Raw genomic sequence first — 21,892 nt, 5'->3', positions numbered from 1 at the left:
TTACCCCCTTTATCTCTCTATGAGACCTCCCTTGATCAATTTGCAATACCTCTCAATCAGCCACCAGTCTACATCCTCTAACATCTCCTTCAAAACCATCTATATCACCACGTACTCCTCTACGAACCCTTCAAAACCATCTATCATCCCACTGTACCCCCCATTAAAAAAACTCCCACATCCTCTCTATTGGCCTTCATGTGATGGGCAGATCAAGATGAGGAAATATTGATCACATCAGAACACAAGAGCGGGAGACCTTGTGGATATTCAGTCTCTGGAGTTTATTCTGAAATTAAATGAGTGCAGATTTCACAATAAAACATTTCCTGTCAGTCTTCCATTTCAATCATTGTCCCTTTTTTTCCTTTAATGGTGGTGGGGTGTTCACTGTCTGCGGGAGATCTGAACACTCGCACCCCTGAGCTGCTGTTGTTTGGTTTGTCACATGGCTTCATCCTCGATGAATGTAATCGTATCTTATAACGGCTTCGACATGAATGATTGTATCAACACATATGAGACGTTGCTTTTTATATTAAGCATATGCTCTCATTGTTCTCAGTGCAGCAAGTGTTGCTGGGATTTCCATTTTCCCAGCGTTACGTTCTCTACAGGAAAACATTCTTACTTTTAACTCATTTTGAAAACGTCACGTCAGGATTTGCCTTCAACCATATGTGGAGTGTTTTTAAATGACTGACATACTTTACATACACACAGCTTTGTAAAATATTTAAACAGTTCATTGTCCTACATGTTTTACAAACACACAGACAGGCGACAGCTTACATGTTCTTCTGACATGATCTTTTTAACCCGAGGAGGTTCAGACATTTTTGTTGGTAACTCCACCAGAAATAATGTCCAGGTTACTTCTTATTTTAAAAAAATTTGAGTGCAATAATAGTTTTTACTAAACATGTACCTGGACATGAAGAGTCTTTATCTTATAAATACAAAGAGCAATCAAATCTGGAGGTTTTGTTTCCCAGGGTTAGGGTTTTTTTCCACGTAAGAAAAGTTATTATCAGAGCAGATTATCATTGGATTAAAGGAATTGTAACATTGGCAATTAAAGCTGGGCTGGCAGTCTTTGTGCTAAACTAGGCTAAACAAGTTCTGGACCCATCTATGTACTGGACACACATAGCACTGTTATGATCAATTTATTGTATAACATATTTTCCATCCAGTTCAACTTTGGTGACCTTTTGACTATGCTGATCAATAGTTAACCTATTTCACAGTGCAGATTTTGAGAGGAAGCTATCCTGGTATAAATGGTATAAATGTCTTTAGAATAAACTGTGTAAACTTGCTGGCCAGTTGGTGAAGCAGTTAGCTAGCTTGCTGATAGTTAAAGCTAAATGACAGTTGGCAAGCCAGATATTTAGCTGGAAAAGCTATGGTGACAGATTAGCCTTAACATGTTCCTGGCTGTCTAGCATGTTAGCAATTAGCTCGCCAACCACACTACTTTTCCAACTTGCCCTACTAGCAGTTCCTACATGACCAAGCTGCATGGATGAACGTCACTGCCTCTTTTCTACAATATGTTATGTTACCTAAGACTACTATAATACTGCATGCCATCAAATAACACAGAAGATATAATGATTCACAAAAAATAAATGTTTGCAATATTTTTTACAATAGAAAGCTGGAAGAAACAGCACTTTAGCTCTCAAATGAAATCCCCCTGCAGCCACATCGCCCCTCTGTATCCTGCTTTCCCTGTCGCTCTCTTAAAAGGCAGAAATGTCATAAAAAAAAAGATAAAGAAGAAGAGGTCATGTATCGACCACTGAGACCTCCTGTTACAGTGCAGAAGTTAAAGGTCAGGGGTCATGGGGTGGAAGGCTCCCTTTAGTATCCCTTCATGGCAATGGATGCTCCTCCAGCGTTGTCATGACGTTTGATCTGATGGATCATCAGGAGGGAGACCAGCAGGCCCATAAGCTATAAAGACAGGTAGTCCATTACAAAGACATACAGGTGACAGGTACAAGCTAGCAGGCGCCTTCATCATCCGTCCAGTCCACACAGTCTACAACTGTTGTTATGAATTCAAATGTCAACTGGAGGCCAACAGCTGCTCTCAAGATGTTTTTTATTTCAATTTACTGGCTGCGTCTTGATAGTTGAACAGCTGAATGTGTTGCTGAGCTTTCTGATCTCCTTTCAGAAGCAGCTAAGTGGAGCAAAAAGGACAAACTGTCGTCACCCAAAATAGAGTTGCAAAATGGGACGCCCCCCGCTGGTTCTGGAAGTGTTTTCCTCCACTTCAAATTTAAATGTGGATGCTTTTTACTGAGATCCTCCGTTTTTCTTAATATAGAAACATAGAAGTCTCCTGGATAATCTAACAACAGATCCATGTTATGGCCATCAGATCAAATTATTTCAACTTTGTATCTGAGAGGTGTCCATGGGCCTAAAACTAAGACCTGAACCCAGCCTGTACTCGTGTCTTTAAGGCCCAACCTGAGTGAACCAAACTGACCCAAGGCTATACTTTTGCTTACTAAATTACATTTGAAAGTAAGCAAACCCCAACCCGACCTGAAGATACCCACAAGATAACAGCCCGAAATCGATCCAAAACTTGAAACTTTGTCGGGACCCAACATTTTGTTTGAAATTTGAGGCCAACATTTATGTTGTATGGCCAGCTGTGGCTAAAACTAACTAAAAGCTAAGTGTTTAGCAGTTTACTTTGCAAACATGAACTCAAGCAGTCCTGGCCACAGTCGGCAAGGTAGTGTAATCTTTGTATCCATGATTTGGTAGCCTAAATGTTAGCTCTTAAAACCAACAATCGGCACGGTGGAATGTGAGCTATCGGTTATTGATGGGTGGTCACCAGTAAAGTAAGCCACAAACATTGGTGCTGGTCCTAACTACATAATCACTTCTTTAGTCCTCAAAAGTTTAGAACTTGGACTTGATTTATGACTTGCTTGTCCTGGATATCTTTTCACCAGTACACATCTTTTGTACTGGTGGTTCACCCAGGAGAGTTTCATCCTTGCGATGCACACACCAGCTTTATATATGGCCGTAGTGATAATGGATCTTGACAGATTGTTGCCGATTGTTGATCTATACCTGAATAACAAATGTAGTCACAGAACATGATAAAAAACCAACAGCATAGGAGAATAACAGTGCAGCTTACTGCAGTGACAGAAAATCCAAAGAAGAAGCCCATGATGATCTGGAAGATGAGGTTGAACCACATAAAGATGATGTCACTGCAAGACTGCAGAAGAAGAGATGGAGAAAGAGTCATTATCAGGAAACATCGCTGACTGGTGAATTGGATGGTGTTTAGGTTGGTTGGTTGGTTGAATACCTGTTTATAGATTTGGTCTGGGCCTTTGGTTCCCTGCAAAAAAAGAGCAAAATATGGTCATCATAGTAAGAAAACCAAAACAGTCAACTGCTGATCTCCTGTCAAATACCAATAAACAGAAAAGGGGGCACTTCTAGGGGCCACCAACCATAGAGTGTTTTGTTCTTAGGATTCAGTATCTTGATGGAACCAACAGCTCTACAATTAATGGTCTGTCCCTCTCCAACCATACATAGTTGACTACACAAGGTCCACCATTTTTGGTACCAGGTGGCATTTACTTTTGCACTTGAGCACCAGCTTTCCCATGAGACGAGACTCAGTGAACTTCTGAACCAACCTGAGGTTTGGATTTGCATGCAGATACTCCGAATCCTCCAAATGCTTCAAATCCTCCACGTGTGTTGCACTCACAGGAGTAAGGGATATCATCACCCCAGTCCTCGGCGCTCACCACTCCACAGCACTGGGCCTGCAACCACAAGAGGGTTTCAACGGGTGGAAATGGTGTAGATGCAGTAGATGATATCAATAATAGTAAGAGAGAACTGAAGATAATACAGGAAATAATTACGCCAAAAGCCTTTTTGAATTACTGTAAATTCTCACACTGTGGTTGGGGGATTTGTTATTTTTAACTGTGAAGATTATTTGGGATGGGCTTCCCTTGTTTTATAACAACCTCTTCTTAAATTTAGTTTGAAATTCTAATGGCAGAGGAAATATTGTTTGTAGCAGCATGACAGAAAAGTGTTTGGATTATACTGTATGTCCACAAGAACGAACAACGATTGAAGGTTTTTCAAAGTATACTGTCCACTGGAAAGCATTCGTTCTAGAAGAGCCTACAAGAAGCTGTGTTTAGCCCAGCTAGACTACATTCATAAAGGTTGATAGTACACAGAACATTACCGATTGCTGTTGCACTTCAAGCAGCGCTCTCATTCCTTCGTCTTCCATGAAGGGCCTTACCGCCTCCGAGGAGGCGTTGTCAAAGTTGCTTTTCAGCTACAAGAAGAGAAAGAGCAACATTAGCATCAGGGTGGACGGAGGGAGAAAAAAGAGAGGAAATGGAGGATAGAGAGAGAACAATGTTAGCATCATGGTAGATGGACAAGACAGAGAATATGTTAGCATCAAGATAGAATTAGAAGAATGTTAAAGTAGAGTAAACAAGAACTAGCATCAAGATAGACCGATTCTGTGTCCGAAATGACTACCACTATTCCTTAAATAACAAATAACTCAATAGTTTACTCTGTAGTTTTTGTCATTTCTGAATCTGTTTGTTACAGAGTCGCATACAGAGAGGGTAAGAAATGGTAGCATTAAGATGGAGATAGTGTTAGCATCAAGATAGAGCATCAAAATACAGTCGACGTAAAGAGAGAGAATGCTGACGGATACAGAAAGACAGCGTTAGCGTCAAGATGATGAGAGCAATCATGTCAAGACGGAGACAAACGATGTTAGACAAAAAGATAGATGTATTGTCAAGTGACTTTGCAAACATCCAGAATTAAAATCAAGATACAGAGGGAAAGAGAATAAACAAAGGTAGCGTCAAGATAGATAGATATTTACGTAGATCAATAGATAGGTAGCTAGATAGAAACCTTGTTCCTTATGACAACGATAATGATGCCAAAGATCAGCATGATGATCATTCCCACCCCCATGAAGCCTGCAAACTGTACAAGAAACAATATGAACAATAATCAAAGATATCATGACACATTCCTTGTTTTGTTGAGTGGCTTGACTGCCCAACAAAAAAACAAGTTATATATAGATATAGATATCAAGTTGATTCTCTTGAGGTCTTCCTCTGTTTGACATCTTGTACGTACTATTTTGAGGGCAAGGAGTTTCTCGGAGAAGCCTGCGTAGATTCCCAGGCAGGAGATGCCGAGGACGCCGATGGCAAACAACCAACCCCAGCCCAGACTCGGACTCCCAACCGCCGACAACTGCTCCGCCATGACAGGACAATGACAAAACAGAAACACTGAATTACTGCAAAACTGTAATGTCAAACTGTTGATAGATAATAAGACTGGCATTACTCTACATTTTTCTCAAGAAATCCTATGAAAAAAACAAAATGTGTGACTCTGTAGGACCTTAGACCTGCCAGAACAAAGAAAACATGAGCTCCATGAACTCGTAGAACCTGGCACATGTTGAAAATATAGTCCGATCGCCATCCAATTAAAGGCTATAGTATAAAACACTTAAAGGATAACGTAGCTTTGACCCGACGTGTTTTTGAAAATGGAAAGTAAATCTGATTAGTTAAAAACAATGAGCTGAAACGCTGGATTCAGTGAAGAGAGATGTTTTTGTGTCCTCAGTGTTTCTGATCTGATAACGTTTGTCAGAGCCGTCCTGTTTTTCTGCTACAGAGAAAGTCGAATGGAAAAAACTCTCCTGAGCTGCATCTGTTCTGCGTTAAGAAGAGAAATCAAAGCCTCCACTACGTCTTGGCAGCCGCCCGCCTCCGTATAAACACTCGCAATCCTTCACCTCAACGTGTTGTAAACATTTCCAAACAAGTATTCTGTATTTTCAGATGCGTACTGTTTACAGGATTATACATGTGATGTCCCGACTGAACAAAATCTGCCTTGATTTTCACAAACCAGCTGCTTTTGTTTTAATTCAAAGCCTCGAACTCTCTGAGAATATTAACTTTCTGCCATAAAGTCTGAGCCTATTTATTCTGCTGGCTGTAGGTGGTCAGACAAGGTTCTTTAAATGTTGCCGTAAAATAGAAATCCCCAGTGATTAAGACGTTAGAGTGATTTTATTTTGAGTAATCAACACAAACAAACCTCTCTGTTTTCCCCCAAACATTCATTTAAATGTTCCCATCTGACTCTGATTTCCTTGTTTTACTCTGTGAGTCACGTTACAGTAAATCTGCTGCTCATTCCGCCAAAAGACATCCTGTAATGGGAAGTTGTAAATGCATGTTTGGCAGAGATCATTGACGCAACAAAGATCATGAAGAAAGAGGAGATTTATCAGGCAGATCACAGCACACATTCATGATTTCACACAGATAAACAACCCCATTTTAGCTTCTGTCGAGCGTTTGTAGTCTGTTCCAACACTTAACACGACACGTTTATGTTTTTCTGACGAGCGATAGAAGTGGACGTGGTGTGACCTTCTTATTCTGAGAAAAAGTTTGGGAGTGAGAGGAGTTTGGGCCAAGAAAGAGTCCGGCTCAAGAGTCAGGCTAGCTGTTTCCCCCTGCTTCCAGTCTTTATGCTACGCTAAGCGGAAACGGCGTATTAGGTTTTTTATCAGTTATAACATTCGACATTCAGATTATATAAAACACTTTGTTTGGAGGTAAAACTGGAAGTGAACACACCCGAAAAGTCAGAAAGAATCCCTCATTGTACATCAAAACTGTGTGCGTACAATTACGACAAGTATGGCGGGTTAAAGTTCCCAAAAAGGTTAAACTAACCTGAGTCCTGTTTACAACCCGTCTGATCATCTGACTGCTGTTGTTGTGTTCCTACAGCTAGGTAATAAACTTTATGAGTGTAATATTATTACGACTTTGACAAAATTAAGATCCAACTTGTAAAATCATCCTTTAACCTTCTGTGATCATGTTTAAATGCATTTTGTTTCGGGGTATGCACTTCTGTTCACTAATGATGTGCTGTTGGGTTCAGGTGTCACCTCCGTCTCTATTGAGCCTCACATCATCCCGCTTTAAAAAATGAAAGCATAAAAGTGAAACTCGGTGTAACTGTGTTTGGTCCTCTTGTCAGTGAAGTTACTCCTTTAAAAATGAATATACTTCTCTGAGAAACAGATTTTATGTGATGCCACAATGTAGAACATGAAGAGGGTTCACAGCTGCTCTTGTTGTTGTTGTTGTTGTTGTTGTTTACCTGGGAGTTGAAGGCGGTGGCCTTCACTGCCCCGAAGATCAGCAGACATCCGATGATCTGAGGACGCATCGCATCAGTTAGTTTAGAAAGTGGAAAAAACAGAAAGTGGAAACAACGTAGAAAAACAAGGAATTAACAGAAAATGAGATTTTTCTAAACAGAATGAAAACGCCTCCATCTTTACCAACTCGTGTTGTCTGGCAAAGCTTTCTTTTAAATTCTATGATTATTAATCAGTTTCCAACAACACCACATGAATCAGATCTTTTGATCTTTTTTGAATATGTTCATTTGTTGCTATGATTCAGCCATAAAAATCATCTCATACTGGGTTTGAATATTTCAGTGTAAATATTATACAAATAACGGCTGGACTCTGGGAGGGTGGAGAGCTACAGCCTGCAGATACTTTTACTTCTGACATGACAGAAAAGTTTTGGATCCCACTGATTTAAAGTTACTTTAGAGGAAGTTTAAGTGGAAAATTAAGACTTTAAATTATGAATTCATACAATTTTTGAACCTTTTTAAACCAAAACCAAAAAAAAATGTAGTGAACATATCTCTGTAATTTCTACTTTGTACCAGTGCATGCTGGGATTTTTATTTTGTCTCCTGGTTTGTGTACTTTCTGCACTGAGACACTAGAGGGAGCCGGAGCTCTACAGACTGAACACCAGAGACTGAAGGCTGCTGCAAACACTCACATACTGTGTGTGTGTGTGTGTGCGTGTGTGTGTGTGTGTGTGTGTGTGCGTGTGTGTGTGTGTGTGTGTGTATATATGTCTCAACCTGGAAACATGTTTCACTTGCAGAAATGAAATCGAACCTTTGTGTGAGTCGTAAAAGGAGAAAGGGGGGCGTGAGGGCCCGAAAAAGGATCAATTCAGCTTTTTTGATTCTTGTACCACATTTAATTTTATTCTCTTCCACAAATGTGTCTTTAGTTTCATTTTTATGGATTTGTTTGTGACACAGTGAAGCTTTTTATGCGGCCTCTTCAAACTCCGCCTTCTTTAAATTGCCTCTTCTTTCTTTTTTTTTTCCATCAGCGCTCGGAGCTGAAAACATGTCTCCTCTGTGGCAGAAAGGAGCAAAGCCTCATCATGGCGAAGAAAAAAAGGGGGGGTGGGCGGACTGAAACATGAAGCTCTGCTTGTTTTTTCTGTCTCTCTGTTACTGGAAGTGAGTCTTTACTGAACGTGAGCAGTAAAAAAAAAACTGTACCCGCTTATTGTTCAACAATTGAAACATGATGGTCCACAAGTCTGTTTGGTGTGTCATCACGTCACTTTCAATTCCATTAAACACTCTTTGCACTTTTTTTAATGCTGTTTTTGAAATAAGTACTTATTTTAGGAGTTTGGACTTAATTCGTTTATTATCCGTTTTTAAAGATTCTTTTTCTTTTTCTTTATCTTTTGAGCAAACTAGACTATTTTTCCATCCTGCTTTTTTGTTTAGAAAAAGCTGAAAATCAAACAATTAATCAACTTTTTACCATTTTTTTCACTTTTTTCACATAGACCCCCCCCCCTAGACCCCCCCCCCCCGTTTCTGAACATATAAAGTAAACTTTATGATTAACAAAAAACTAAATCTTTGTTTTCTTTTTTAGGAGGATTTCATTTTCGTCTTTCTTTTTTCATCTTTTCCAACAAAAACAAATATTAAACTAATAAAAAATGAAAAACAAAAATTAACTAAAAACATGAACAAAATGTACATAAATAAATAAAAGCAGAAATCATCAGAAAAGTGTTTCTACTTACTGCGAACAGCACATTGAAGAAGATGAAGAGGCACTTGAGGCATCCGTTAATTTTTCCCATCTTCGGTTTTTAGTGATTGGCTCTCAGAGATGAAGAGGTGAAGCTGTGTGCATGTAACACAGTGTGTGTGATGATGTGCAGCAGCGGCTGCTGTGATAAAGTGAATGTGAGTGAGGGGGAACGCAGAGCTGCGGCACACAGAACTGATCTGCAACAACAATCCACAGAAGAACGAACCTTCACACAGAAACTGAAACTTTAAACACTTTAAGTATCTAAATTGATGAATTTCAATGAACTTTTGATTTTAAAATTTAATTAATTTAATTTAAAATTCAGCTTTTGTTTAATTATGCATCTTTCCAGAAGAGAAGAAGAATCTTATAAACACACAGACAGTGGCTTTAAAAGATAAAGCTGTGATATTCTATATTTATCCTTTTTGTAACACATCTCACGACGAAACAGAAACCAACAATGTGTTAGAAGCTATAAATCTTCTAAACACATTCTAGTTGTATAAGTTTAAAGTAAAAGTAATTTTTCACTGTAGTTTTTATCAAACAAACAGGAGGAAATAGGACATTTGTTGGGGACTATTTTCAGCAGTGGATGAATCTACATTTGGTGCTCTAATGAGTATTTGGGACAACAAATAAACTTCAGTGTGTGTGTGTGTTCATGGTAATGAAGGACAACAATGCAGCTGTACGGCACAAAACGTAACCCCCTGGTTTACTCATTTTGCCTTTTACAGGAGAAACGCTTGTTATATAAAAGGTGTTATATTTTATACACCTGCAGCGTCCAAATGAAGCTTCGAGAAAAGTGAAAGTTAAGAAAGTTGCAGTGACGGGAAAAGATTTCACTGCCGTTGCGACTTACTCAGCACTTTCTGCAAAGTTTCCTCTTCGAGCCTCCGGCAGTCAACATGTCGAGGTTCATCTCCGTTACATCTGATTTATTGATCTCCAGAGGGGAACTCACGAAGATAAAAAGGGACAATAACAAAGAATAAAGTCCAAATGATTTGTAGTTTGTTGAGAGAGAAGTAATAAGTCAATTTGCAACTTCAATAAGAAACTGTTGCAACAAATTAATATTCTCTTCTTCTCGTGATGCGCAACTTTATCTTTAAATCATATTTAAGAATGTCAAAGGGAAATAACTGTGACATTATAATCCAGGAGTATTCACCTAAAGTTCGAAGAGGTCCAGTTAGAGAAAATGTCCTCAAGCAAAGGTCCAGAACATCCTGATGTCTGACTGCGCTGTGATTTAGTGTGATATATATATTGAAGTAGAATCGTAGTTGTATCAACGTCTGCATGTGATCAACAACTGACTCAAATCAAATGAAGAAAGTACAAAAACATTCTGACAATATTTATTGTCACTTAACATTGAACTGTACAGATATATAATACTGTAGATGTGTATAATGTTCTTCTCTCATTAACTAAAAGAAGGGCTGCATTTAAAAATAAAATAGAGAAAATAAATAAAATAGCTTTTGAATAATTGCGCATCTTAAAACAAAGTGCTTAATTTTAGAAAAACAAAATAAAGTGTAGCAGCAGCTTGAGTTTCCCTTTTTCTTTGTTAACTGTTTCACATGTTGACTTCACATCATCGGTCTCTCGCCTCTCTCGTCCGTCTGGATTCAGAGTCGCAGTGTTTAGCGCCTGGAATGCACAGATTTGATTGGCTGAGTAGCGTCACGTTGGCCAGCGTAACTCGAATGCAATTGGTCTGTGAGTTTCCTGAGCTGACAGTGTTGTGTGTGAGCTGAATAGAAGCGCCTTGTCATAATTTAAAATCCCTTAATAATGTATTGATTATAGGTCCGGGTCCGTATAGGACGGCGTCTGGGTCCAGACTCAGACCGCGGTCCGCCTGTTAGTGACCCGTGTTATAATCACTAATCCCGTTCCAGGAGCACTGTTTTCTGTAATCCATGTTTTGTTTTTATGAAATCGAAACTGGACTGAAAAACTGGAGCTCAAACTGTGCATTGAAAATATATTTTTTTTAAAAATCTCTTTTAAAAAAAGGACCTTTATTAGGAATAAAATAACCAAAACAAATAGATTTTGTCCAGAACGTGAGAGTTAACGACTCTGGAGGAGGAAGAAGAAGAAGAAGAGGTCGTGACAGCGATGTTAAAGTGTGTTTTTGTCCTCTCTAACTGCTCTAGATCTATGAAGTGTTTACTCGGAGTCTGATGGAGGAGACCACACCCCCACACACCCACCCCCTGTGTGTGTGTGTGTGTGTGTGTGCGTGTTAGATAATAACTCCATCCTGCCCCTGAGAGCAGAGTAATGTGGAGGCCCGACAAAAAAGGGAGAAGAAAAACAATATTCTGCTTGTGCTTCCATGACGGCTCTTGGGGTCGGGGGTCGGGGGGGGTCGGGGGGAAGCACAAGCTGAAATGAGTGCATCCAAGGTCAGATGAGAACAGAACGTGGGGGACTTTTTTTTTTTTAAGGCTGTCAAAAAATGTCGATATGCAAAGTGTGAAATCCAAAAACTAATCAGATCAAGTCCACCCTGCAGAGCCTGAAGACAAGAGGCAACAAGCAACGTCACGTCATGTATCACAGCTTCTCCACGCCCACACAGTCCTGAGAAGACGTCTGATCAGCCAAATTAAGTGAAAACACCTGTATGGGTTTGCAGAGGGTGGGTGCACAGGGCCCCCGAAGGTGCATTACGACCGACAATTAAAGACAGTTAGTCTAGAATCTATAGCTGCGCCTGGATTTACATCACACATCAACATTCACCATGGTGACCTCCAGTCTGGATGACCCGAGTCGACCATGCCGCCGTGACGAGAGAGTCGGTGAGCTGTGTCCAGCCTGCGTTATGGACTGGGGGGGGGGGGGCAAGCTCGCGTTACTGTGCGTTCAGACAGAACAAGATTACAATACATTTTCGGGTTGTTGCAACTGCGTACAAATTCTATGATTACGTGCAAATTCACAGAGCAAATTGAAGTGAAGATGTACAGAGATACCCCCCCCCCTCAGATGTAATGTACAGTTGGTCCGGTTTGAGCTGGGTGTCCTGAGTCCGGACAAATATATCTGAACACTAAATTATAATATTATACTTGTTTTCAGCGCTTACATAGACGTTAATCATGTTCTGTCCCGCTCGTTATTATCTAACCAAATATAAAAACATGAACAAAGCGCCACGCGTCTGTCAGAACAGAACAAACAACCAGCTGGTTGGCTGCCGGTGGGACGTTGTGATATCATATTGTAATGTAGGGGTGATATCATATTGTAATGTAGGGGGCGCCATCACGGCAGAAAAAAATGAATAAAACTCAAATTTCTTCAAGCGTGGTTATTTTAGTTTCACCGGTTACCTGCAGTTTTAAAAACTCTGATTTAGTGCGGCGCTTAAACTGACCGGAGCTACGTTGGAGGTGTCCACGGGTGCGGTTTTATCAGACACCCGCAGACCAATCAGGATCCCGGACTCTCCTCGACTGAGGTGTAGAGGACTCGGAGCTGGAAACCGTCGGGAGTTTGTCTCCGGGTTCAGGAATGTGCAGGTCTGTGCACGGAGCCGTCAGCCTTTACGAGACTTATTGTTAAAGGGTTTACAAGGGAAAGGCTGCATTCCTGTCTCACTGATACACACCCACTCAACAGTTTGACAGGATGGAGCGGACCACAGCGAGGCCGGCGGGGGTCCAGAGAGTTCTCTACCAGAACACACATAGACGGTCCTCAATGAAATATTGTACCTCGGTCAAAGCAGAAAAGCTGTTTACAGGATCTGAAGTACAGATGGTTCATGTCTCTCTGCTGGGCAGCTTTCCAAGAAACCTGCAGAGGTTAATCGTTCGGACGCCTGAGGTTTTTTTAAACACATCAGGACAAAACTTTCCACTTGCACAAATCAAAGTATTGGTCCAGCCTTAAATCGGTTGCAGACCTTTGAATCGCAGCACCTGTGAGTTTTTACAGGTTGTAAGTCAAACACTTGATTAGAGTTAGACATTCAAAGAACTGAGCTAACCGCTCCCAGCTAACTGCTAGCCGCTTCTGCGCTGATTACAGACGCGTCACCACTGGTTGGTTACGGCGAAACAGCGTTTATTTTGCGGATTGTGTGAACTGATTGTCATTAAAGTCCAAATGGATCCGCCTCATAATATATCAAGTATGAATCTGAGATCACGCTCTGGCTGTTTGTCTTTTTGGAGTTGGTGGAATTTCTTAATATCAGCTGCAACAGATGGTTTGTTCTGTGGTTTTGAAAAGCACTTTATTTAGCAACTGAAAGTATTTTGCTTCAATCACTCCTGCCACCGTGTTCCCCGTGTCACCACCTGGTTTCCAAATTAAAAGTCCCTTCAGGGGAACTCCTGGTTGAATCACGAGTACAAAAAATATATATATAGCTGCGTTAGAAAATATCTGGAGTCATGTGGACCAATCAGGACACAGTTCTGTAACGTGCACCGCGAACGACCGACGGAGGCTAAAAGCTGCACTTTGTAGAAATCATCTGATAAAATATTTAATATTTTAAGTTGAATTAAGTGAAGAGCTGTAGTTTATGTCTGTTGTCTTTACTGTTAGCATGCTTGTTTGAACTTCTGTAACGCTGGACTCTCTTGGCCAGATCTCCTAAACAAGATTATTTTGTACTCTAAGTGCCTCTCTCACTCAATAATGTTTAATAAACAAAGACATAAATCTCAACCTGCCATGTTTGGTATATTAGGGGCATTTAGCATTTAGTTTTTTCTCCTTGGTTTTTTATGGAGAAACCTGCCTCAACCTGCTCACACTGAAACAGAAACTGGATAACAGTTTCTGTGCACTGTGTACACTGTGTACACTGTGTACACAGTGTACAGGACTGTTGTACTGTGTTATAAAACCACATGACACTACATCACACGTCAGTAGAGAAATATCATTAAAAACATGGAAGTCATTCTTATTCATTTATTGACTTGTGTTCAGTGTTGTTATAACAGATAAATATTATAAACAGTTAGACAACGTTTTGTATCATGTAAGTAGTTTGCAGGTTTTTTTTTACAGTTTAAACGATTCAAACAGAAAAGCCACAAATCAGTCAAACATCCTTCAACAGGAAGACTGGGGGAGTGTCAATGAGAAACTGGGTCAGAAGAGAAAAGCGCCCAAAATTTAGAACAAAAGCGATTTCAGTCATAACAACATGATGCAGTTTGATAAAGAAAGATAACACTTGATTGTAATAATTAATCCAAAATTACATAGTAATTGAAGTTATGTTTGATTGAAAGTGTAACAGAGAGTCTCTTGGTCAATGCACAGCGAGCAATTCAAAATGTATGAACAATAATGCAATAAATTAATGATTTAAATTACGCTTCTCTTTGAAGGACATTCACTGTTAGTGCAGTACCAAATACATATAGTACTGTATAGCGTAATAGTACAAATAAGATAAGATAGACAGAAAGGTGCAGACAGCACTGTGTCAATAAAAACCAGAAGTATAAAAACCTCAGACCTCAGCCTCCTCCTTTGACCCTTCTTGTACAGGGCCTGAGTGAGGTCAGACCAGTCCAGGTTATTGTTCAGGAGAACACCAGGACTTTGTAGTTCTCCACCACCTCAATGTCCAAACCCTGGACGTTCACCGGTGTGATTCCTCCTGAAGTCGATCATCATCTCCTTCGCCTCGCTGGCGCTGATGTGAAGCTGGTTGAGCTCACAGCAGCTGACAAAGTCGCTGATGGCCTCCCTGTATTCCAGGTCGTTTGACACCACACTGTCTTAAAGTGAGAAAGAGTAAAGTGAAAGTAAAGCCTGTTATCATTCAACAGCCGACAGTGTTGAAGCCACAGCTGATGTGACTTGGATGTTTCTTGGTCATGTCGTCTCAGACTTGTCTCGTATTTGTCCCAAGGTTTCTTGACTCTGAATGTTGTTGGTTTTGTCATGCTAACGAAGTAATGGTTTATTTAGCTTCGTTTACATTGTGCAGTATTCAAAATGTACTTTCCGGTCTACTCTACTCTAAAAGAAGAAGGTTGCCTGGACGTTTGGGCTTCATTGGCTGATAGATAAGTATTTTGGAATGTGTTTAGCTGCTCTGGTGACAGACTGAAGGAGTCTGAACCGTCACATTGTCATCGTGGAATTTCTTGGAAGTGACAGCAACACAGATAAAGAGGCCACAAATAGAGCCGGACGCAGATCCTCCAACACGGGTTCATGTATTAAAGACACGTTTAAATGACAGGAAGTGAAGTTTAGGAGTAGAAAGACAGTTTCCCACGTCGGAGGACAAAGAGCAGCGGTAGTTTGGATACTCCTTTATTGAGAGCAGGGACTGTTTGCTGTTTACATTAAATTTTGTTCAATTTAGTCATTACATTATTTTCTGGAGGTGGTTGCTATGACAGACTCTAATATAAGTATCAGACAATAACGTGATGTTTAAACAATTACATCACACTATTGTTAGTCTCTGAAAATGTATTTCCTAAAGTGTATTTCGAAATCTGCTTTCTCACACTGCAGATGTTTTAAATCAGAATCCTCCTCTGTCTCCTCAGCCTGATGAAACCTCAGTACGTTCAGTCAGCACAGCAGGTTGTGTGCGAAATACAGCAAACTGATATCTGTTGGCTAGAAGGATGATGACACTCCTTCCAGGAAAAGCTAAAGACGAGCTGCAGCCATAAACTGACAGAATTTTAATCGGGTTTCTTAATCTTTTCTGGCTCTTGCTTTTGTTTACTTTGGTGCGGAAATTCCTATGACCCCGGAGACACGTCAGTTTGCCATGTTGTTGTGAACTTTAGTTTTGGTATTTTTTGAAGAGCATTTACTGTGAAGGAATTAGACTGAATTAAAATATGTCTCACCGTTTGTCCTGCAGTTTGGTCCAGAACAGGATGTGAGATAACCTCTGATAGTCTGCCAGGAAATGCAAACAGTTATTTAGATATTGTTGATACAGTATGATGAATGGATAACATGTTATCAATATTCTAGACAATATTCTATATTTTGTTATTGTCTGTGGCTCTCGGCAAGTTTCATTTTTTTTAAAAGGCTCAGAAATGTCCTCGAACTGTCAAACAAACTGGAGGAAATGGTGCATTTGTTGGGGACTACTTTCAGCGGTGGATGGATACACATGTGGAGCTCTAGTGAGTGTTTGGGGCAGCAGGACGGTGTGTGTGTGTGTGTGTGTGTGTGTGTGGGACAGAGCCAAGATAAACTACAGTGTGTGTGTGTTCATGGTGATGAAGGAAACAACAGTGTGGCTCACTGGTGTGTTTTTAATGGTTTCCTGACAACGGTGGAGCTCCACGGCTCGGAGGAAGATCAGGCTTTGTTACACACACAATACTAGTAGAATAGATTCGGTTTGGTTCGTTCACACAGTTCCACGAGAAAGTTGTGCGTCACTTAAAACGTCTTTCTCCGCTAACGTCAGCGTGTCCCGTCTCCATCCAAAACACCGGGTAACCAGGGCAACGGCTCCGAGCGTCACCTTTAATGAGTCCAGATGTTTAACTATAATACAGGTAAATGTCCAGGTTTAACTTCATAGCGATGTTTCCAGAAATTAAAGACTGTTATTTTTAAAAATCCACATTGATTCGTGGAGCAGGAGGATCGTTCCCAGATTGCGAGCAATTATTTTTGGAAAACAGTCAAATCTAACAGAATTGTACCGTCGACCGGTGGAGGCGGGCAGATAAAGACACACACTCGTTCTTATAACATGTTGAATAAAACGCCACACAGGTGCAGGTTTAAATATCTCCATCATGTGGTGATAACCGTCAGGTGTGTCTGAGACCAAGTGGAAGAATCTTAGTTCCATATTGTCTTCTGAATCCTCTTTATTTATGTCCCTATTCTTCGAATGTACAATACGAGATTTCCAGTTCACTCAGTGCAAACGGTCTGTGGCTCAGAGAGTTTGTTTCAGAGTGTTTGAGACGAGTCGCTGGCGAGCTGTTGTATCTGCTCTCAGCCTGCCAACCTGCTGATGGCCGATAGCTACAATCACATTAGCCCAGAGTTGTTTACTGCCGCTGTGTGTCTGTATCTGCAGCCAGTTTCTGAATTGCTCATTTTAGGGAAACGAAAGCAAGAAACATGAACATATCACTCGATCAATCAAATGTATTTATATGGCACCTTTCAGACAGATTGAAAACATACAGACAATAGAAATGAATCATCCTGTGAGCCTGGGTGGTGCCCGAGGCCGCCAACTCACTATAGGATATTGTTGGGAAAGCCCTGAGTGGGGAAAGGGGCAGATTTTAAAACCAGCAGTCTGAAACAGGATGTTAGCATCCGGTGGTGGCTCAAGACCCAGAACCCATCCAGGACAGGAAATTCCAACCTAAAACACAAAGTTCAACAAAGACCTCGCAACCCAGGAAATATGATGTGAAATGACAGTTGATGCCATTCAGTGACTGTTTCTACACTGTGTGCACATATGTGACTGCTTACTGTATGAGTATTCATAAAGCATTTCAAAAAATGGAAGTCAAGTTGCAAAGTTGGGGGAGTTGCTGGTTCCAGAAGTATTTTTCATCACAGTAAATAATGATATCATTATTATATTACCCATAATACAGTTTTATGTGGTTGCCATCAGGTTTATCTGTGTCATCTTTGTTTCTGAGAAATCGTGTTTTTTTTCCCAGACGTTTGGTGTAGGAAACGGCTCTTAATACTACAATACCCATGAGTCTTTGCCAGCGCTGCTATGAAGAAGCCAGTGAGCAGATTTTACGTGTAAGTGCGTAACAGAATTTCCAGCTCTGTGATTTGATGTTCCGTACTGAAATGCATCATGGGAGTCGTAGTTCTCTCCTTCAGTTTTCATGTCCACAGCCTTGACCCGCTAACATTGATGCATCCGCATTAACACACAGGAGGCCTTTTCCTGCAGAATGAGTACTTTTACTTTTGATACTTGAAGTACACTTTGCGGATAATACTTTTCAGATAATACTTTTCTAATACTAAGTATAATTTTGAATGCTTGTACTTTTACATTGTTGTATTGGTACTTTTACTACAGTAAAAGTTGGCTACTCATACCTGCAGAATGTGCTACTGGAACCAGTAGATCATACTGCTGGAACCATTAAAATGACTGTAACCTGTTGTAGAAACCACAAACCAGATTCTGGACTCACACATACCTGCTGCAGGGTGGGTAATTAATTTCTTTACTGCCATCCTGTGGCTGCAGGAGGAAACTGCATCTAAAGACCACACAAACGTCACTGATAAAATAAACTTTATTTATAACGCACTTTTCAAAGACGAGAGTCTAACATTTCATCACAACCGGCAGCCAATCCTCCTCAAGAGGTCTCTGAGGTCTCTGAGAGGAGTCACGAGTCACTGGTTTTCCAAAAAAAATATCACATAAACATCATGACTGGATAAAGTTTCCAAATGTTTGTTCAAAAGCAGAGATAAGAAATGTCTAAGCTCTTCTTAAAACTGGCATTCTGGCTGTTTTTTGGCCCCTTGCCAGTTTAAAATATCATTAAAAACCTGATCGCTGATGTCGAGCATGCCAAATGCTTCTGGTGACATTAAAAACCTCCCTAAAGGGGCCCCATTTGGTTCTGGTCTACCTTTGACCGTGACACTAATATGATGACAGAAAGCCACACTCGCTGTTTTGATTAAAAAAAATGTCAGATTCCCAAAAGAATGGATGATATGGTTTTATTGAACCCTTGCGATCATCACCAGTAGTATGAATTGAGGCCTCTGTGTTGGGTGAGGGGTCAGAGGTCAGGTTAGGGAGGGTTTGGGTTGGTATTTCACTCTGTTGAAGTCATCGACTGTAGTTTCTACCGGAGGCGTCTTCCAGTATTTCTCCAGACCCAACGCCAGACACAGAGCAATGGCTGCCATCTGCAACACACACGCAATATAATGATGCTGTCCGTCATGTTTAGGCATCACATGTGTGTGTGATGTATAATGTTGCATTACTTATTTTCGTGTGGTTTTAAGAAATTAGTGTGAGGCCTGTTCTTGAATCCAGATGACTTCTAGAAACCCAAAATCCCTTTTTTTTTTCTTTTTGCCCTTCCAGACTTTATTTCCAACACTTTCTTACTTCCGTATCTGTTGATTTTCTCCCTCTGGTCATTATCAACTTGCATTTGATGCAGTTTGTCACAACAGTTTGGCCTCTAAAGTCTGTTTCCATGATTTTTACCTTTGTCCACCATCAATTCGATATTTTAGTCTAATCAATGTAAAGTCTGCAGTGAAGATACAAAATTGTATTGAAGTTTTGAAGAAACAACATGAAGGAAAGCGAAGGTAAAAATATAGTTAAATACGGAAGGAAAACAGTGTAATAATGTACCGTAATGGTGGCGAAGGCTGAAATGATTCCTATTCTGAGTTTGATGGGGAAGCTCAGGTAGCTCTTCAGGATGGGACCACAGGGCTGCCGCGAACAGAAGTCAACATTTAAGATTAATAAAAACATATTTTTCCTACCTCTGTTGATGTACTTCATTTCCTCTGTTAACCCTCCACAGTGAGGTTGGTGTAAGTTAGAGAGAAGTATCCCTGCAGGATGAGTATCTGCTGAAAGTCTGGTTTGAATGCTGGTCTTTCATATAAAGGAGTGCAGTCTGGTGAATAACCTTGAAGTTCAAATCAGCATCAGTCTGTCCAAACTGATTTACACCGAACTGATTTATCACAAACGATTTTATGAAAAATCGCAGCTTATCAGACTGAGAGAGAAGAGGCAGAACTGTTAAAAGAAAGGAAATAAAAGACGAAACACAGGAAGAGAGAAATAAGAAGGGAAGTAGGGAAGCCTGGAGGGAAGAAAGAAAGAAAAGAAAGGCGGAAAGAAAGATGGAAGAAAGGAAAAATAACACAAAGAAGAAGTACGGAAGAATGGAAGAAGGAAAGTAATGAGACCATGTTGTTACCATGGAGTGAACCCAAAGTTTATCTGTGACCTTTGGGGTCGGAGGGTAAAGGTCACTGACCGCCATCACACAGGGTCCCTCTGAGCTGGAGTTACCAGGCTGAGAGCTGCGAGACAAAGAGGAGAAGAAGAACAAACAGAACTCTTTGTGTAAATCAAAAAATCTTCAATTTCTAGGAATCCAGAAATTCTTCTAGTATCTCAAACGCTTTAAGAAAAACCCAAACTCTTCTGGAAATCTCAGAAACTTACAAACTCCTCAAAACCTTTCTAACTCTACAAGTAGTGGTACATGTATATAGATTGTAAAATCATTTATAAATATAAACATTTTTCTACAACTTCAAAAACCCATCTAACTTGTAAAGTCGTCTAAAAACTCAAAAACGTCAAGAAACGTACGATCTTCACAAGAAGCTTGTAAACGTGTCTAGAAAACTGTAAAATCATCCAGATGTATAAATTATTGTAAGAACTCGAAAAACTTTTACCTCGACTGCAACTCGGAGGCAGGAGGCGTGCAGAAACAAGAGACAGGAAGTTGAGTCTCCCAGTCCTCAAAACTTCTCAAACCACAACAAGAGTCCTGAGAAACGGACCGACATTATGACTCGTTAAAACTCAAGTTATCTTCAGTGTACGTCTGACTAGTCAAATTTAAAATTAAATATATCTTTAATTCAGCAAGTTTAGAGAGCTCTGTCATCATTTTGGATATATAAAACTAAGATGTTACTTGTGTCAATTACAGATATCTGAAACTGGAGTTATAACTCAAAACTAATGCCTGCTTTTATTTATTGAGCAGTCAAACAGTGATAAAATATGATGTAATTTTCTTATTATGTAACTTTGTGCCCTTATGTTTTATTATTCTTGGCAGGTAGTTTATGTGTGACGTGTGAGAGACAGAATGGATGAAATGCAATTGGCTCATTGTTTTCAGGAGTTCTTCTGTGTAAAGTGTTTTAGAAGATATTGAAAATGTAGAGAAATTCTATAAATATTCAAGAAAGCTAAAAGGCTAGGCTAATAGCATCAGCAAGAACATAAACCACCTTTTACCACCTGTGACAGACATGTTTCTCTACACTGTGATCTTTCATGTGATTCATAAATCAAATGTATTTCTTTGCTGTATTTCCTTTATTTCTTTATGTTTCTTACCGAGGCCTCAAGTTTGTTTAGTTCTCTCTGGATGTCATGCTCTGCTCTGTGGAGGGGAGTTACGTTCAGGAACACCTCCTCCACTGCACCGTCCATCTGCACAACACAATACAACACAATACAACACAACACAGCCGTGATGGAGAGGAGCAGTTAGGAGAAACAGTAAAGACAGATTTACTACGAACAGAGAGTTTCTTTAATCAAATGTTTGAGGTTTGTAAAAAAGCTATTTCTAATCATTAAAACTCAAATCTGCTTTCAACATCCATATAAATGTAATCTGCAATTACATTTGTTTATTTTATGGTGACTCACTCGTCCAAAAACACAAATAGTTTGGACTTGCTGCCTTTACCTGTAAGCCTGACTGAAGATATTGATTTATAAACATGAATTAAAACACAACATTTCTACTATAAAACTATAAAATATAATATATATTTTATTGATAATATGACTTTGAATTATTAGCTTTATACAATAATAAACCCATGTCATGGAAAACTGGCCTGTGTAACCAAAACCTGTGACTGTGTTTGGATAAAGAAATATTCTTATTTATAATTCTGTTAGGACATCATATTCAATCATATGTAAACACACAAAATAACACAAACTCCAACACATTCTGATCAGTCACCATAACTTTTACCATACGTTTTTACTAAAAGTCAGAATAACTTGGA

At 39.9% G+C, this 21,892-nt stretch overlaps 2 protein-coding genes across 3 annotated transcripts in view; both read right to left on the bottom strand.

Moving 5' to 3' along the window:
• Positions 1 to 269: 269 nt before the first annotated feature.
• Positions 270 to 9,177, bottom strand: LOC139305345 (tetraspanin-8-like). Its single transcript, XM_070929317.1, has 9 exons — positions 9,048 to 9,177; positions 7,276 to 7,332; positions 5,209 to 5,328; positions 4,975 to 5,049; positions 4,271 to 4,366; positions 3,699 to 3,830; positions 3,359 to 3,391; positions 3,182 to 3,265; positions 270 to 1,962 (listed from the first exon to the last, which is right to left on the bottom strand). Exons 1-9 carry the CDS (start codon positions 9,105 to 9,107, stop codon positions 1,870 to 1,872), a joined length of 750 nt encoding a protein of 249 aa, XP_070785418.1. The 5' UTR covers positions 9,108 to 9,177; the 3' UTR covers positions 270 to 1,869.
• Positions 9,178 to 18,342: 9,165 nt separating this feature from the next.
• The window catches only part of LOC139305123 (23 kDa integral membrane protein-like), a 5,598-nt gene continuing 2,048 nt past the window's right edge, over positions 18,343 to 21,892 (bottom strand). The window contains exons 5-9 of one of the 2 annotated variants that reach the window (XM_070929068.1): positions 21,204 to 21,299; positions 20,528 to 20,622; positions 20,038 to 20,143; positions 19,455 to 19,538; positions 18,343 to 18,991 (exon numbers count right to left, since the gene is read on the bottom strand). In XM_070929068.1, coding sequence (XP_070785169.1) covers positions 18,869 to 18,991; positions 19,455 to 19,538; positions 20,038 to 20,143; positions 20,528 to 20,622; positions 21,204 to 21,299 — 504 coding nt within the window. In that variant the 3' untranslated portion in view covers positions 18,343 to 18,868. The remainder of the gene's footprint in view (positions 18,992 to 19,454; positions 19,539 to 20,037; positions 20,144 to 20,527; positions 20,623 to 21,203; positions 21,300 to 21,892) is intronic. The other variant, XM_070929069.1, reaches the window with a different exon arrangement.

The sequence above is a fragment of the Enoplosus armatus genome, chromosome 22 (assembly GCF_043641665.1).
Source record: "Enoplosus armatus isolate fEnoArm2 chromosome 22, fEnoArm2.hap1, whole genome shotgun sequence".
NCBI classification, from domain to species: Eukaryota; Metazoa; Chordata; class Actinopteri; order Centrarchiformes; family Enoplosidae; genus Enoplosus; species Enoplosus armatus.
This window is presented reverse-complemented; position numbering and strand designations above follow the sequence as displayed.